This window comes from Xenopus laevis, chromosome 9_10S, assembly GCF_017654675.1.
Source record: "Xenopus laevis strain J_2021 chromosome 9_10S, Xenopus_laevis_v10.1, whole genome shotgun sequence".
In the NCBI taxonomy this organism is placed as follows: domain Eukaryota; kingdom Metazoa; phylum Chordata; class Amphibia; order Anura; family Pipidae; genus Xenopus; species Xenopus laevis.
The window spans coordinates 75,864,296-75,883,327 of NC_054388.1; the positions used below are offsets into that span (position 1 = coordinate 75,864,296).

At 41.9% G+C, this 19,032-nt stretch overlaps 1 protein-coding gene across 1 annotated transcript in view; it reads left to right on the plus strand.

Moving 5' to 3' along the window:
* armc8.S (armadillo repeat containing 8 S homeolog) overlaps positions 1 to 19,032 on the plus strand; it is a gene marked incomplete at its 5' end in the record, with an annotated part of 30,935 nt that overhangs the window by 11,247 nt on the left and 656 nt on the right. The window contains 5 exon segments of the mRNA NM_001091542.1: positions 1,117 to 1,192; positions 2,867 to 2,957; positions 12,783 to 12,843; positions 14,553 to 14,753; positions 18,391 to 19,032. The exon segment at positions 18,391 to 19,032 is cut by the window's right edge and continues 656 nt beyond it. Of these exon segments, the coding sequence (NP_001085011.1) occupies positions 1,117 to 1,192; positions 2,867 to 2,957; positions 12,783 to 12,843; positions 14,553 to 14,753; positions 18,391 to 18,552 (591 nt within the window). The 3' untranslated portion in view covers positions 18,553 to 19,032.

Sequence of the window (19,032 nt, forward strand, 5' to 3'; positions counted from 1 at the left end):
CATTCTGGCACATTCTGGGGCTGTGGCTTTATTAAATTAAGTAGAAATTGCTAGAATGGGTCAAACACTGATTTTGACCTCTAGTACATATTTTTCCATTTTTGACCCACTGCATCAACTAGAATTGAAGCAGGTTTTATCATTGTTTTTAGAGCCAAGCAGTGGTGGAGTATATGTAATTTTCCCATTCCCATAATCCGAGGTCTTGTACAATAGGAGCTTGTCCTCCCCTCCTTTACATTTGACAATATGGTGTATGTCATCACTGAATTACAGTTGTGATGGATGCTCAGGATGTGCAAAACTGCTGACAAGCAGTTACCTTGTAGTTTCTTTATCTGTCGCTAGCAAAGGTAAGTGCAGCTAATTCTAAACATGGCACAGTGCAGGAGAAAGGGTAAAGAAGGTCACCAGGCAGAATGTTATCCAGCAGCATGTAACAAAAAGCCGATCAAGTTTACTGGCTCTGGGAGGTTTTGAAATGTGCACACTTGAAATTGTAACTTGCTGAATTATCTTTTATTTTTGGCTTCTGTACCAGCCCAAAGCCACAGAGCTCTTTAGCGGTGAATACCACCATACCTCTCAAGATGCACCCGGTAGATCCCCATGCACTGACTTTTATGTTAAAACACAGCACATGCTCTGGACTGCTCTCGGTTATCTTGGTTTAGACACAGACTCACAATATACAGTATATCTTCGATGTTAAATTCACAATGGAAGTTTAATTAGTAATCCGTTCATGTTACATGGCAGCATAGAAACCAGAATACAACAGAAAGAAATAATAATCCGCCGTGTAGCATGTCTCTGCTCATTTTTTGATAATTTTCAACAGCCACCTAAGCTTAGCTTCTCAACAGCTGCCCAGAGCACACTGAGCATGTGCAGTGCCACTGGCATGTAAAAGATGGCAAGATCAAAGATGGAGAGCTGCTGCGGACAACTTTGAAAGCATGGAACATTACTGTTATAGGGCTGCTGAACCTCTTGGCTGGTACAGTAAGTTCATTATATAAAAAACAGAAAACATTTCTTTGCAGTAATATTTTGTACCTTTTGTTTTACACCTTAATTGTTCAGTGTAACATGGGCATTTTTTTATCATCTTAGGTTCGTATGCAAGCATTAAAGTGCTTTTCAGTCCTAGCCTTTGACAATCCCCAGGTGTCTATGACCCTTGCAAATGGTATGTACTTTTTAAAAATATTTTCTTTTTGTCAACGCACTTTGGGCACAGAAATAAAAACCTTAGAATAAAGCTAAAATCCTCATGTATTACAGTATAGGATGCAGTGGTTGCAATTGGAATCGTGTGCCTTCACCCGCTGTAATAATTGCTGAGAGATAGCGATACTGACACATTCCTATAAATGCTGTCAACTAAATGCTGCACCCGTAATCGTTCCCCACAAAGCCCCCCGCAAAGCCGCCCAAGCCACGCAAACCTGTGTGCAGCAGAAGGCTGACACCACTAACGTATCTTCCACGTTGCTTCAGTGATGCTGGGCTGCGGGCGGAGCGATCCTTCCATAGGCTGAATATCTGTTTTAATTTGTAATCAACCTATGGAAGGATCATACTGCCCCAGGCCCAGCGTCACTGAAACGGTTCAGAAGATAATTTAGCAGTGTCAGAGGGTCGGGTGAACGCAGGTTTGCAGGGGTGGCTTTGCAGGGGGCTTTGAGTGAAACGATTACGGGTGCAGCATTTACTTGATATTAACAAGTTACTATGATTTATATAGGAACGTGTCAGTATCGCTTTAAGTATTCTGCAAGTTATGCTTGGATAAACAGACTTAAGCAATAGAGAACACAGTTGTGGGTTAATATTTCCTCTGGTTTCCTGTAGGTCATGTGTGCAGACTTTATCTTCTGATTTTATGCAGTCGTTTTGTGCATGCACACTTTTGGGAACTCTATCCATTTTCTGTAGAGTTTTCTGAAGTATTTCAAAAGTACATTTTTGCAGAAGTAAATAATCAACATTATATTCCCATTGACCTCATGTGCAAACCTAATCCTGCTGGATGACAGTTGTAGATTTACCCCATTAATCATCTACAAAAGGCAAGCTTGAATGATGTAACCTACAGCGTTTTGGGAATTCACATTATTTTCTTTGAATGTAATACAGACTAACACTGAACTCTGCAGGCTGAGAATCTGCTACCCTGCTGCTCCTCTTCTGTTGAGCTGCCTGCACCCAGAATTGGGTTTAGGCAGACGCAGCGCCGAAACACAAGATTTTGCTTTTTGTCCAGAAATCCTCTTTGCCTGAAATGCAGCAGAAGAAAAGTGGAGTTGTAGGGCAGCGCAGACAGAGAATGTGGACCGCAGACCTGCAGGATTGGCCTAATATAGTATGCTTGGAACCTGGGGTTTTACAGATAATGTGGAATAAATATATGTATATCATAAATACCGGCATTCACCGCATTTCAAATGAATCCCAGGTGCTTCCCAGTAAAGTCTAATTGTTAGAAGTACTGGAAGCACTTACAGGCGTAATGAAAAGTGAACTTATTGGAGCTTCATATAGTCCCCCACATGAGCTCATTTTGGTTCACCTTGATGCTTCGTTTTGGTTCCTGTTGGGACCTTTATCACAACAGGGGCCGAAACGTTGGCAAGCACAGTAAATGGAATAAATCACGATTTGATGTAAATTGGAGTGCTGATCCTTTTTATGGATATATATAGTATAATATATATTTGGATTAGCTAAAATTTGGAAAAAGCAAGTTAAATTAAGAATATGTATTTGAGATTTCTAGATATGTTTATAGATAATAAATCCCTGTACCTTTTCTATTTAGCTCCTGGTTTTAATCTGAATGCTTACTGTTTTTTTTCTGCAGTGCTGGTTGATGGAGAATTGTTGCCACAAATCTTTGTGAAAATGCTTCAAAGAGATAAACCTATTGAAATGCAACTGACTGCTGCTAAATGGTAACTGTTTAATTCAGCTGTTAGCCACATGTATGGTTCAATTATATGTTTAATTCAATACATTTGTATAACATCTACTAATAAGACCTACAGTTTTTTGTCATGATTAAAGCATCTTCTACGATGTGCTCGGTCCACTTATATGTAGCCAGCTTTGAATCACTAGTCTAGCTGATGTTAGGCAGGGCCAGAGCAATATTTTCAAAGCTTAAGAAAATTGGTCAATTTAAAGGGTTGGCCACCTTTAACTTGTATGTTATAGAATGGCCAGTTCTAAGCAACTTTACCATTGGTCCATATGCAGACATGTTGGTATTTCTGATCTGGTGCAGTCCTTTCTTAGTCCACATAGCAATAAATCCACATAGCCATAAATTAATGGAATCTTTCAATTCTCTGAAGAAGGGACTAAACCTGGGCCTTGGATTTATGGCTAACTATGTGGACTAAGAAAGGACTGCACCAGGTCAGAAATACCAACATGTCTGGATATGGACTAAGAGATCATATGGAATTCCTTTGATTCTACACGCCAATAATTCAGCCCTAATTTATACTCCACATCTTTGACCCACATTATCTTTTACCTTATCTGCTTGTCTCTTGCAGATCCCCTTGTAAATGACTTTGACACCTTATACATAGATTGATATTCCTTTTTGTTAGTCGTTTGACATATGAGCTGAATGTTGTATATATACCAGAGAACACCACAGCGTCATTGTAATCAGCTTGAAAAAGGAACTGAAATGTTCTGAAAGCTTGCTATGATTATATCAGTTAGCCAATAAAGGTATCACCTTTATACCACTTTTGTTATTTTTTTATTTCAAAAGGGTTGCCCTGTAACCTTTTTTCTGTGTAAGAATGGCCAGTTCTAAGCAACTTTACCATTGGTCTTCATTATTTATTTTTTTTATAGTTTTTCTTGTTTTCTTTTTCTCTTAGGGGCAGATGTATCAAGGGTCGAATTTCGAGGGTTAATTAACCCTCGATATTCGACTGGCGAATTAAAATCCTTCGAATAGCGAAGTCGATGGATTTTGTGCAATTCGTTCGATCGAACAATCGAAGGAATAATCTTTCGATCGAATGATTAAATCCTTCGAATCGAACGATTCGAAGGATTTTAATACATTGATCGAAGGATTATCCTTCGATCAGAAAAAACTTGGAAAGCCTATGGGGACCTTCCCCATAGGCTAACATTGGCCTCGGTAGATTTTAGGTGGCGAACTAGGGGGTCGAAGAAATTTTTAAAGAGACATACTTCGATTATCGAATGGTCGAATAGTTGAATGATTTTTAGTTCGATTCGAAGGTCGTAGTCGATGGTCGAAGTAGCCAATTCGATGGTCGAAGTAGCCAAAGAAAACCATTCAAAAATCGAACTATTTTTCCTCTATTCCTTCACTCGAACTTATTGAATGGGCCCCTTAATGTTTTCAACTTTCAAATAGGAATCACTGACCTCATCTAAAACAAATTCTCTGTAAGGCTTACAAATCTATTGTTATTGATACTTTTTATTACTTAACTTTCTTTTCTGGTACACTCAGCAACCAGATTGATGAAACAGTTGAATAAAAAGCTAAATAACTAAAAAATAATGAAAAAATTAAAACTAATTGGAAATTGTCTCAGAATATCACTCTGTACATCTTAAGATAAAGGGTTTGTTCACCTTCCAAAGACTTCTTTTTTTTCAGTTGAATTATTTTCAGATTCACCAGAAATAGACTTTTTTTCAATTGCTTTCCATCTTTTATTTTTTACCGTATTTTTCCAAAATTGAAGTTTAGAATTTAATGTTCCTGTCTCTGGTGTTTCAGCCTACCAGCTCAGTGATCCAGATTCTGAACTGTTATAGTTTCCAACATTAGTTATACATTTAATTGCTCCATTTATCAGCAGTATCTTTGGAATATTAGCAACTATTGTATCAATTCTAACAGTTCCCCCCGAGCTGCTTTAGAAAGACATAAGAAGGTGAAAAATAACACTATACACTTCAATAATTAGAAAACAGTCAAAAATAGAAATAAATTGAAAGCAACTCAATTGAAAAAGTGTTTGAAGGTTAACAATCCCTTTTAAAATTTCACTTTAAAAGTTGCTGTACCGTTTTAGCCAGTAAAAATGTTACAGGGCAACCCTTTTGAAATAAAAAAATAACAAAAGTGGTATAAAGGTGATACCTTTATTGGCTAACTGATATAATCATAGCAAGCTTTCAGAACATTTTAGTTCCTTTTTCAAGCTGATAACAATGAAGCTGTGGTGTTCTCTGGTATATATACAATATTCAGCTCATAGGTCAAATGACCAACAAAAAGGAATATCAATCTATATGTAAGGTGTCAGTCATTTACAAGGGGATCTGCAAGAGACAAGCAGATAAGATACAAGATAATGTGGGTCAAAGGGGCATAGTATAAATTAGGGCTGAATTATTGGAGTGTAGAATCAAAGGAATTCCATATGATCTTAGTCCATATGCAGACATGTTGGTATTTCTGATCTGGTGCAGTCCTTTCTTAGTCCACATAGCAATAAATCCACATAGCCATAAATTAATGGAAACTTTCAATTCTCTGAAGAAGGGACTAAACCTGGGCCTTGGATTTATGGCTTACTATGTGGACTAAGAAAGGACTGCACCAGGTCAGAAATACCAACATGTCTGGATATGGACTAAGAGATCATATGGAATTCCTTTGATTCTACACTCCAATAATTCAGCCCTAATTTATACTCCACATCTTTGACCCACATTATCTTTTACCTTATCTGCTTGTCTCTTGCAGATCCCCTCCTAAATGACTTTGACACCTTATACAAAGATTGATATTCCTTTTTGTTGGTCATTTGACATATAAGCTGAATGTTGTATATATACCAGAGAACACCACAGCTTCATTGGAATCAGCATGAAAAAGGAACTCAAATGTTCTGAAAGCTTGCTATGATTATATCAGTTAGCCAAAAGGGTTGCCCTGTAACCTTTTTTCTGTGTAAGCCTCTTAAACTCTGTGCTAAACTGTCATTTTGATGGATATTTTCTGCTGTCACATGACTCAAAGTAGATAAAGGGCCTTGGAAAGTGGAGAATTATAAATCTTACAGAAATGTTCGATTTGTTTTATTTAAATATTATTATTTCTCTGTCGTCTTAGGGGGACACAGGGAACCATGGGGTTAAGCTCCATCCTCCAGGAGGCAGGACACTTGAATATTAATTAATTCAGGGGCGTGCCCTTCAGGCTTTACCCCCTACACTGTACCTTCCTATTCAGTTTTTTAAGTGTCCTGCTCCCGGGAGGTTGGACCGACGCGTGATTCCACGTTCAGCCCATGGCTGATACCCGGGGTGAGGCCTGAAAGCAGGGTTACCTGTCTTTACATAGGAAGCCCCCTACGAGGTGAAACGCACCGGGGTCACTCTCTAGCTGTTGCTATATCGACCACCCAGACGTTGCCTGCGCTGACTGATTCAGGGCAGAAGGTTTGGCCGGTGTGGGGGTAAGTGGCACATTGTCTGTGTTATGCAGTAACGTTGCCTAATGATTTTGGGGCTACCCCCCCCCCTCCTGGGGGCTACCCCCCCTCTCCTGGGGGCTAACCCCCACCCCCCCCTCCCTGCTCTCTCTCCCTCTCCAGCGCCAGCTCTACCTTCTATCGGCTCCTTCTGGTGTCTCCTGTCCCTACCTTTCCTGCCTTCAGGGTCTGGCCGGTGTTTGCGCTTCCATTGCGCATTCTGGTGGTGACTCTGGAGGGAGGTGGATGGAGGGAGGCTCCTTTGCGGCTGAGGGTTCCGTCTCTCAGCGCAATGAAGTGGAACGCAATGCGTTCCACTTTCTCTGCTGCCGGCCGCCATTTTCTTTTGGCGCGAAGCGAGCGTTTGTGCGCATGCGCGCACGGTTTGGAACGCAACTTGCGTTCCAGCGGCCATTTTGGAACGGAGATCCGAAGGGAGAGCAGCAGGCAGCTATCAGAACTGGCTAAAAGACTAGCGGTTACTTCAGGCAGTACCCCTTTCTCTCTACCTTACTATACTATGGCAGAAGGTAGGTCAGTGGGACTGTTCACAAGGGCAGGGGGGAAGGGGCCCTCAACAGCACAGGTGAGATACCTTGCTTGTTCAAAATGCCAGAAAAAGTTTCCAGGGGGCCAGGGTGAGCCGCTGTGTGGGTCTTGCTCCTTGGGGCAGGGGGAAACTACTGCTCCTGGGGGTCTTTCAGCTGCTTCAGCTGTGACTACTCCACAAATTGTACCTCAGGATTTAGACTCTGGAGCTGCAGCAGAGCCACCTCCCCCTCTATGGGCTGTACAATTGTCTCAATCTCTGGCATCATTACAAGGGTTGCCTGCCATCGCAGATAACCTAGGAAAGGCTCTGGTTAAGCTTAGCCATAGGACTGGTGGCAAGCGTAGACGTGTGGACGACGCAAGAGGGGACACTGTCAACCCTGCTGTGTCTGACGAATCTTCTCCTGAGCTACACTCTTCTCACTCTGAAGGTGAGGTTGGATCTTCTGACTATTCATCTGCAGATGAGGAAGAACATCAGGATGAAGGAAAGGATCGTGACAGTTTTCATGATGTAGACGGGATTATTAAGGGGGTCCTTGAGGTTCTTAATATATCTCAGAAGCCCAAACATACAGGAGATGCATCTAGTCTATTCAAGAGACAACATAAGTCGTCAGTCTGTTTCCCAGAACATGAACAACTTCAAGGTTTGGTTCAGAATGAGTGGAATTCACCTGAACACAAGTTTCAGGCAACTAAAAAATTCTCTAAATCATATCCTTTTCCGAAAGAACTAGTTGATACTTGGTCTAACCCACCATCAGTTGATGCACCAGTGTCTAGACTGTCAAAGTCCACCACATTACCAGTTACCGACGCAGCAGCATTCAAGGACCCCTCAGACAGAAGACTAGAAGGGTTTCTACGTGCAATTTACACGTCTGCAGGGTCGGCGCTACGCCCTTGCCTGGCTTCAGCGTGGGTGTCCAGAGCCATACAGGCATGGTCTGAATCGCTTGTCAAGGACATTCTAGACGGGGTTCCTCGACAGGAGTTGTTATCATCGGCACAGACTATTGCTGAGGCATCTAGTTATCTTTGTGACACCACACTTGATACTTCACAAATTACTGCCCGTACTTCAGCCTTGTCCGTAGCAGCACGCAGAACGTTATGGCTAAAAAATTGGTCTGCGGACCTTAGTTCCAAAAAGTCGCTCACTTCTCTACCTTTCAAGGGACATCGTCTGTTTGGAGAAGAGCTAGAGAAAATCATCTCCCAGGCGACGGGGGGGAAGAGTACTTTTCTCCCACAGACCAGAGGCAGAGCACCCACCTCAAATAGGAGGGGGAAATTTTTTCGTGGCCAAAGTGGCAGATTTTCAAGGCGAAACAGTTCTCCACAACGGTCCCACTTTCGGGCTAAAGTCGGTGAGAAAAGCCGGCCCTCCTGGAAAACCAACAGGCCTCACAATAAACCCTCAGGGGAGAAGCCCGCCTCAGCCTGACGGGGCACCACCTCCGGAATCGTTGGAATGGATAGGGGGCAAACTACTTCGATTCCGGGAGGAATGGATAAAGCATTCTACGGATGCATGGGTCAAAGAAATAGTGACAGAAGGATATCATTTAGATTTCACAAGCATACCACCCGGAAGATTTCTCATGTCCAGAGTTCCTCACTGTTCTCAGAAGGCCCAAGCCTTTCTAGATTGTATAGACAAGTTGGAGCGATCCGGGGTAATCAGTCCAGTACCAACCACAGAGAGATTCTCCGGTTTTTACTCGAACCTATTTACAGTACCAAAGAGGGATGGGTCTCTCAGACCAGTGCTCGACCTCAAGGGTCTCAACAAATTCATTCGGTCAGTGCGGTTCAAGATGGAGACGTTGAGATCAGTCATTCGAGGAATGGAACAGGGGCAACTTATGATGTCCCTGGATATAAGGGACGCATACCTACATGTGCCAATTTGGCCCCCCCATCACCGCTACCTACGCTTTGCTTTCAAGAACAAACACTATCAATTCGTTGCACTCCCGTTCGGACTGTCGTCCGCTCCCAGGGTTTTCACCAAGTTGATGGCGGTAACAGCTGCAACGTTGAGACTGCAGGGGATATCTGTGACCCCCTACCTGGACGACCTCCTGCTAAAGGCCAGTTCAGAAACAAGGGCCAAGGAGGACCTCAGCCGAGCAGTTCGGCTACTCCAGAGCTTCGGATGGACCATCAACTGGTCGAAGTCCAGCCCAGATCCCAGTCACAAAATGATATTCCTAGGCCTGGAATTCGATACGATCACACAAACTGTAAGCTTACCCAGGGACAAACAGTCCAGGATCAGAGATCAAGTTCGATATCTTCTATCCAGTCAAAGCACAACAGTACACAAGGCGATGCAAGTACTGGGAACAATGGTTTCGGCCATCGAGGCAGTTCCATTTGCGCAAATACATCTTCGACCTCTCCAAGCCAGCATTCTAGCGACGTGGAAAGGGGGACCTCTATCCCGCTCCATGTCATTGTCTCAACAGACAAGGGCGGATCTACAGTGGTGGATGAGATCGGAGAATCTAGCCGGAGGTCAATCGTGGGCAACACCGGACTGGGTTGTGATATCAACAGACGCCAGCCTCCAGGGCTGGGGGGCAACATGGGACAAGCAGTCTGCTCAAGGGCTATGGTCTCCAGAGGAAGCCAAACTACCAATAAATATTCTGGAGCTGAGAGCGGTAAAGTTGGCTCTAGTCCAGTGGACAGATCGACTCCGAGCAAAGCCGATACGCGTCCAAAGCGACAATGCTACGACAGTAGCGTACATAAATCGTCAGGGAGGGACGCGAAGTCGAGCGGCCCTGGCAGAAGCAAGACAGATTCTTCTCTGGGCAGAAAACAACTCAGTAAAATTATCTGCAATACACATTCCGGGAGTGTCCAACACAAAGGCGGACTTTCTCAGTCGGAATCAGCTGGATCCAGGAGAATGGGAACTGCATCCAGTGGCATTCAATCAGCTGACGGACCAGTGGGGAACTCCCAGCATAGACTTAATGGCATCCAGAAACAATCGAAAAGTAACAAGATTCTTTGCCCGCCACAGAGATCCGTTAGCAGTGGGGGTGGATGCCATGACTCAGCGCTGGCAATTCGATCTAGCATACGTCTTCCCACCGCTTCCAATGCTGCCAAGGGTTCTCAAAAAGATAAAGCAATCTCAGTCGATAGTAATTGTAGTGGCACCGTATTGGCCTCGGAGAACCTGGTTCACCGACCTGCAGGAGATGTCAATAGAGCAGCCGATACGGCTAGACGGCAGACCAGATCTCCTCCAGCAGGGACCCATATTGCACCACAACCCAGGACTCTTCGCTTTGACGGGATGGCTATTGAAAGGTCTGTCTGGCGAAGCCAAGGGCTAGATGAAGAAGTCATACTCACTATGTTAAGAGCTCGAAAGGCCTCATCTTCTAAATCATACCACAGAGTTTGGCAGTCTTACTTCAATTGGTGCAAGGAGTCTCATTTTCCCTTCCTTGAATTGCAATTACCACGGATTCTTTCATTTCTACAAAGAGGATTACAATTAGGCCTTAAGCTCAGCTCGCTCAAGGTCCAGGTGTCAGCCTTGTCAATCCTGTTTCAATCTCGCCTTGCGAATGAAGACTTGATACGCACGTTTCTGCAAGGAGTGGCCCATATCGTGCCACCATTCCGTACACCGGTGGCTGGCTGGGATCTCAATTTAGTGTTGGAAGCCCTGCTGGATCCACCATTCGAACCACTATCTTCTGTTTCAGATACATGGATCACCTATAAGGTAGTGTTCCTTGTGGCAATATCATCGACCAGACGGGTATCTGAACTTAGTGCCTTATCGTGTGCTCCTCCTTACCTCATATTCCATAAGGATAAAGCCGTTCTTCGTACGGTTCCAACCTTTCTACCCAAGGTAGTTTCCGACTTTCATGTGAACCAAGAAATTGTTGTTCCTTCTCTATGTCCAGAACCCAAGAATGATAAGGAACGCAGACTTCATAATCTGGATGTGGTCAGAGCCTTACGATGGTATGTGGACAGATCTAAATCTTTCCGAAAATCGCAGGCCCTGTTTGTTATACCATCGGGCCCTCGTCGGGGCCAGGCAGCCTCAAAAGTGACAATATCAAGATGGATCAGAGAATCAATCAAACAAGCATACTCTGCGAAGGGAAGATCAGCACCTGAAGGACTTAGGGCTCACTCTACCAGAGCGGTGGGAGCCTCCTGGGCGTGGCGAAACTCTGCTTCCTTGGAGCAGATCTGTAAGGCGGCTACCTGGTCTTCTGTTCATACTTTCTCCAAATTTTACAAAGTTGACACCTTTTCCTCAGCCGAGGCTTCTCTCGGGCGTAAGGTGTTGCATTCAGTACTTAAATAATTCTGCAGTACTCATTGTATATAATTATAGCTCGTTCCCACCCTGCTGTTTTGGGACTGCTTTGTTAAGTCCCCATGGTTCCCTGTGTCCCCCTAAGACGACAGAGAAAACAGGATTTTTTGATACTTACCGTTAAATCTGTTTCTCTGTAGTCATAAGGGGGACACAGGGCTTCCCGCCCTTGTCGAGCTATTGACCTTTGGTCTAGTTTTGTTCAGTTTCACTGTTTACTTTCTGCCTGTGATTTATTCAGTGATTACGTTCGCAGCTTTGGGACAAACTGAATAGGAAGGTACAGTGTAGGGGGTAAAGCCTGAAGGGCACGCCCCTGAATTAATTAATATTCAAGTGTCCTGCCTCCTGGAGGATGGAGCTTAACCCCATGGTTCCCTGTGTCCCCCTTATGACTACAGAGAAACAGATTTAACGGTAAGTATCAAAAAATCCTGTTATAACTTACCTTCTACAGTCCTGTCAGTCTTATAGGTCTTGCTATAATAAACATTTTTCCAGTCTGCATTTGTTAAAATAAAGCTATAAGGTCTTTGCACCATTTCAAAGTATAGCATCAAAGCTGCATATTCAGTGCAATAGCTGGGCGGGAGTCGTGGATTTACCTTTGAAAACTTATGAGCAATGCCATTAATGTTTATAAAGGATACTGACAAACTTATGACAAGCTTTCTTGTGCTTCATAAGATTTGTACACTAACATTTTAACAGGTGGTATGTACTACACAGTAAGATACATATAAATCATTATAATGTGGTATAAACACCTACCGAAGTATCAAGATGTTCAAACAGTCAAATTTTGCTTTTTTTCTGAAGTATTGGTAGTTTCTATTTCTTTACAAAATAGATAGGGTATGCACACTCGAAAAAAACTTTAACGAACAAAGGTGGTATTAGAAAAATCCTCTTTTATATAAAATATAACAAAAAAAGTATACATCAGATACTGTAGGTTGGGATATTATGCAAGACAGTTTAAACGGTATCAGCACAGATATATACATACCACCTAGTTACAAGGATCAAGGCAAAAAAAAAAGAGACAAACCACAGGGAGCAGATACACTTGCCATTGATGAGAATGGCCCAACGTTTCGGCACTATAGCCTTTGTCAGGGGAAATTCCCCGAGTGTGCATACCCTATTTATTTTGTATATGGCTTTGGATAACTAACTGTGGGGGTATCCCAGGATTCATTGCACCTCATATCTCTTTAAAAAGTAATTTCTGCAGTAAAAGATTTTATTTTCGCATTTTATGTTTGGAGTGCCCTCCACTGATTTATGTTTCTATTTCTTTATAATGTACATTGTGTTAACCATGTATTTATATGATTAATTTGCATTTCTCCTTTTTTCAGTCTAACATACATGTGTCGAGCAGGATCTATTAGAACTGATGATAACTGCATTGTGTTAAAAGTAGGTAACAAATCCTGAATATTTTTAATTTAGTATTTCCAAAGATCTCATATTGTACAACAATATAATAGGGAACACATTTTACATTCTTTCAAATACAAATGGTCTGCTCCACACTTGCAGGTTGTTCCATAGGTGCATGACCAGGGACTAGGGCTTTGTCACTCCCTTCTGTGCCCTCCATTTATTCTCTTTCCTGCAAACTAAAGTAAATTCACTAACTAAATTAAAACCAATTATCGTAACTAACTGGCCAAGCATGGCAGCCAATCGGTTCAAGCCATTCCCATTGTTCTCGGACATGTCAGATGATCAGAAAAGCAAAGAATCAAGGGGGGCCTCTACTATAAACGGTCCAGAGACAAAGACGGTCCAGACTGACTGACAGTGAAAAAATCACAAAACCACAGGCCAGGGGATTTAGCTTCTCCCTTCCACCACAAATGCCTGATTGGCTTCAGACTTTTCAGTCAACATTCTTAGTTATAACTGTATCAATCAAATTGGGTGTCCTCCAGTAGAGCCAGCACACACAATACAGGCCTCCTGCTTCTACAACCACAGCAGCTGTTGTTACTCCACTGCATCCTGAGGCAGATAGCCAAGATTCCTCCTCTGAAGAGGAAGGGGTGTTGCAAGAGTCCTTGACTAGGAGCATAATGATTTACCCCTTCCCACACCATTGAGCATACACACAAATCTCATTTTAAGGCTGCGAATGCCCTTTTAGCAGACGTTCCCTGGTCATCCAAGAAGGACAAGAGGAGGTTAAAAATGTTGACAAACTTTTTAGCTCCACACAAAAGAAGTGCCATAGCATGCTTGAGTGTCATAGCATTTGACCAGACAAAGTCCCTCTAGAGGTCCAATATTATATTGAAATCTTTGCACCAGTGGGGCAGCTGGTCCATGTTGGCTTCTTTCTGTGTTGTAAGATTCAGTCTACATATCCACTGGGGGAGGGAGATGGACATTGACAGAATATGAAAAACTGGCCATTTATCTGCCTTCTAAGGATTAAATATCTACCCCCTTGGTCGGACACAATCTGGTAAAGTTAATTGATTTCCTTAACAATAATGCCACCCATCTAGAATAGATACTCGTGTGATAAACTGCAGGTAACTTCTGTCAATTAAGAGCACACACTGTCTTTAAGAATGCACACTAAATGGGTCTTCTGCAACATGATCAGTTCCGCAAAAGATTTTCTAATCATGTCAAGTATAAGTTATCTATTAACCTTATCATTCATATAGTGTTCCAGGATATCTTATTTATTATATTAAGAACTAGGCCTAAGTAATATTCTGGTTGTCGGTAGTGTCAGATACAAAATGACTAGTGCCACCAAAGCCTTTATACCTCAATTGTTGTGGGGTCTAGTTAATAGCTTAAATACTGATATTACATTTAAATATAAAACAATCACTTATTCTCAGCCTTTGTTTTTAGCTTTTATTGCACCAGCAGCCACTGTGTTGGTTAAAAACAAACTAAAAAATTAAGAGGGACATTGGCAGCATTTTCTGCTTGGCTTAGTTACATATTTATTGTCCCAGTGATTTAACAAAAATCTCATTGATATTCCTGAACTATAGTCAAGAAAATGAGGCCCCTTGCATCAAGTTAGGATGGCAAAAATCAACAAAATGGATCAAATCAGTACACAAAATTGGTAACACTGTTCTGTTTTCTTCATTTGTCAGACCCTTCCCTGCCTGGTACGTATGTGCAGCAAAGAGCGTCTGCTAGAGGTGCGGGTGGAAGGCGCTGAAACCCTTGCTTACCTGATTGAACCAGATGTTGAACTTCAGAGAATTGCCAGTATCACAGATCATCTGATCTCCATGCTTGCTGACTACTTCAAGTATCCCAGCTCAGTCAGTGCCATCACAGATATCAAGAGGGTGTGTACACTGTATTATCTCTTTTATTTTTTCAATATACCCAAATACTACCCCCCTAATTTAGTGAAGTCTTTTCTATGTTATGTTAGATTTTAAATGCATGTGCTGGCTGGTGCTTACTTTAAGATACAAATATCTGACCTGGGCATTTTCACTCTAGTAGTATAGTTTTTTTTGTTTGTAAATAGTAGTAAAGAGCATGTGTGTATATATGCATGCAGTTCTGTGTAAACATGCCTGTGAATGCATGTTTTTACCTGTTAAAGGGGAACTGTCATAAATAGTAACATGCTTTATAATACTGTTTCACAGATTTATTTTTTCCTAAAGATTTTAAGATTTATTAGCGTTTTTCCCAGATCTAAGATTTTATGCTACTTTACAACAACTCAACCATGCTGTGTGTCTGTAGTGCATTGCAGTTGACTGACTAATGCTGCCAGTTAGGGCAAGTGAAATCTGTCCAGGTCTCAAAGCATGTTTATGGTGTTTGCTACAGGCAAAGTATCTAATCTACTGTACCAAAAATCATCAAGAGCATTTATTAAACAAACATCCTCTACCATTGAGTGGATTGTTCATAATGCTGACTGTGGCTACTTGGTGATATACAAGTCCCTGGGATACTGATATATTTGGAATATACAAGTATTGAAGGCAATGCTCAATGGTACCAATCCCTTGTTGTAGCGTTGTATGCAAGCTGCTATTCCAACTTCCAAATAAAAAAATAAACGCCCTGCAGCACTCCAAATCCTGTGAAAGTGTTTATTGTGCCAACAAACCAACCAACAGTTTGGGCACTAGCCTTTTCTGAAACCTGAGAAAGGGCTAGTCAGGGGTCCCCATGCTTTTTTTTTACGCATGAGCCATATTCAATTGTAAAAAGCGTTTGGGAGCAACATAAGCATTAACAAAATTTGTGGGCGTGCCAAATAAGTCCTGTCATTGGCTATTTTGTAGCCTCTATGTTGACTGGGAAACTCTGTTTGGCAGTACATCTGGTTTTTATGCAACCAAAACTTCTATCCAAGCCAATAGTTTAAAAATAATCACCTGCTTCAAAGCCACTGGGAGCAACAGCCAAAGGGTTGGTGAGAAACATGTTGCTTGTTAGCCACTGGTTGGGGATCAGCATTGCCTGGTTTGTTGGCTCAATAAACACTTTCACAAGATTTGGAATTCTGTAGCGTGTTTATCTGACATAGTAGGAACATGATACTTGTCCACAATATGAACTTCAATCCTGTGTCAGATGCAGTGATTGAGAGCATGCAGCATTCTTTTGCATTTGGCACAAGTTTGCTGCATCAGCAGTGCATTTCTCGTCCACTAAATTCTCCTTGCATTTAAGTTGTTCTGAGCTGTCCCATGAGGCGATGGGTTGCTGGTGCGCATTAAGTAATACTTGGTTGGTGAAGATCTATGTGTTAACTCAAAAGAGTGCAAGCAAGGGAGACCTCCCAAGGGGGTGCATGTAGAAAGAAAAAATGGACCTTGCATTACTCAAAGTATGTAAAGTTGTGTTTACAATGATGGAAAATGTTGAATAAGGCAGATTTTTGGTATTATTTTGCCCTTAGAGGAGAACTAAAGCTTAAAAAAAAGTAGGGCAGAAATGCTCTACATTTTGTTTTGGCTTGTGTACCAGCCCAAGGCAACCACAACTATTGAGCAGTGAAAATCTGTGCCCCTAAAGATGCCCCCATCAGCTCCCCATCATCTTTCCTGGTGGTTACAGCACATTCTCTGTTCTGTTGTCAGTTACTTTAGTTTATGGAACGGAACGACTCACAATATACAGAAAAGTCACAAAAAGACTAATTAGTAATTGATTCAGATTCTCATAGCATGGCAGCTTAGAAGACAGAATTTAATAAGCTGACTTGCAGCATTGGCAAACCTCATTTTCTGCTTGATAATTTAAGACAACCCCTAAAAACAGCTTCTCAACTGCAGCCCAGAGCACGTGCTTGACGCTAACCTTTTAAAGATGGCCTAAGAAAATTCAAGATGGCACTCTCCTTGGCACAACTTTGAAGCCCTAGATCATTAAAAAATGAAACCCTGTACTGGTGAATTAAGTTCAGTAAATAAATATGGCATATTTAATATAGCCATGTTTGTTTAGTTTTTAGTTCTCCTTTAAGAAGCCTATTACACAGGTGCATATATTTATAAATATAAGGAGATCACCCAAAAAGGGCTTAGATCTTGCTTAGAACAATGCCTTGTTCGGAGTTACATCTAAAACAAGCTAATAACATTTTTCACAGCATCACAACTGGAGTGCTGCAAGGCATGTGCATACTGTATGTATTCTGTGAGCTATAAATGTGCTTGTAAATAAAACCGCATTTTATAAAAACAGCATACTGTGAATAGCAGACTCTTGCCTGTTGTGGCCAGGCATTATTCCTCATTAAAAACAAAACTAAATCTGTCTGTTTACAGTAATGCTGTGATCTTAAAGCCCAGGGCAGCCCCTTTCTATTTGCCATGTGTGTGATATCCAAGAGGCTGTTTGCATATAAGTCACTCTAGTTCCTCATGGTTTCTGCTCCATTTGTGGTCAGCACAAACCTGTCCTTTCCCTCCCCTCTTTTTTTCTTCTGGTGTTCTACACTCTAGCACCAAGAAACAGGGCAGCCTTGCATTGATCCAGAGGAGGCAGAGCCCAGAGGGACTAGAGATGAATCTCAGTGCACTGCAGCCTCTATTAGTCTTCCTGCCTCGCAAATTCAACATGACTGTCTCCTGACTTCTGAAGAGGTGAGGATATAATGTTTTTATTTACATAATTTTCTTAGGTAGTTTTAGGTGCTTATTGCACCTCACCTCGGACCTCACCTAGTAATGATTTATATTCTGTGCACAGTGGTTGATTTTGGCAGATCCTGCTCTGGTATTGTTTGCAAATGAGTCCGAAGTCCTGCTCAATTGACATTTCAAACTCTACTTTTGAGCCGATTTAACATATTTTATAAGATAGTCAGAAAAACACAACAAAGAAAGACAAGGTATAAGGGTCCTAGGCTTGAACGTGCACTGATGTAGTCTAGAGAGAATACTGTTCTCTAGCTTGTTGCATGGCTTTCATATGCTGATCAAAATGATGATCTTTTTCAGCAGACTTATAAATGGGAGACATTTCTTTCCTGTGGTCTCTTCCCTATGGTTAAGGTCTATATTGCACAGGAAAGATAATAGCTTTTGCATATCGCTGTTATAAATAGCTTTGTTTTTTTGGGTGGGGTAATTTCTATTTTAGGATGCTGACATTACGGCAGAGATCTGGCTTTTTGCCACAATGTTTTTGTAGCCATTTGATTCTCACTGGAAAACAGAGATGGTCCAGTTTCACATGACTCTAGTGACAGCTTAGTAGATGTAGTAGGCACACCCTACGGTTATCTCTATTGGAGTCCAGAGGAGCGTGTGATTTTAGGTCCGTGAATCTTGCTGTTACATGATCGAATGAGGTCATTGTGGCAGCTGCCTGGTGCTTTCTGACATTTTAGGGAAAGCAAGCGATCTGCACAACAATTCCACTTATAACTATATGATTCTACTTTAGAACGGTTGACATATTAAGTTATAATACATCCCTGTAACTCATTGTTTGTTTTTACTTTAGCTTGACCATGATTTAAAACATGCCCATGAACTTCGCCAGGCGGCCTTCAAGCTTTATGCCTCTTTGGGAGCCAATGACGAAGACATCCGGAAGAAGGTGAGTCTGGGAGAGGGGCGCCCTCCAGTCCTGTCCGCCAGCAGACAGGGTGTGACACCCACCTGAAAAAATCTCAAGGAAGACCATAAACTGACTGCCTTGTTTAAAGCCAAAAGCAGAGACTGAAAGGGTTAATGGAAGATTGAATGAATGGTGCTATGCCTTTGGCCTTTTTGCCATTAGAAAGTAGCATAGGATGGCGTAAAGAGGATGTCCAACAAATTGCATTCATTTTTGTGCTTATCTCTAACCTTGCACTTTCCATATGCATGAGTTTAATTCCAGTCTTTTAGTCAGGAGTCCAGTATCTGAATATCAAAAGCCTCTATTTCTGTAACTGTCCAAAGCAGCTGCTATCCTGAGTGCAAATATCCCTAAAAAATTACCCTTTTCTTTAAGCCTGATGACGAGCATAAACTAGTCCCAGTTAATTGTAGCTTCAATATCTTAAATTACTCTAATGCCTTTAGTACCCTTTCAATAGCACTGCTTTCCACATAATTATTTTATGGGTCAAGCATTTATTTTCGTGTATTTCTATAGCTG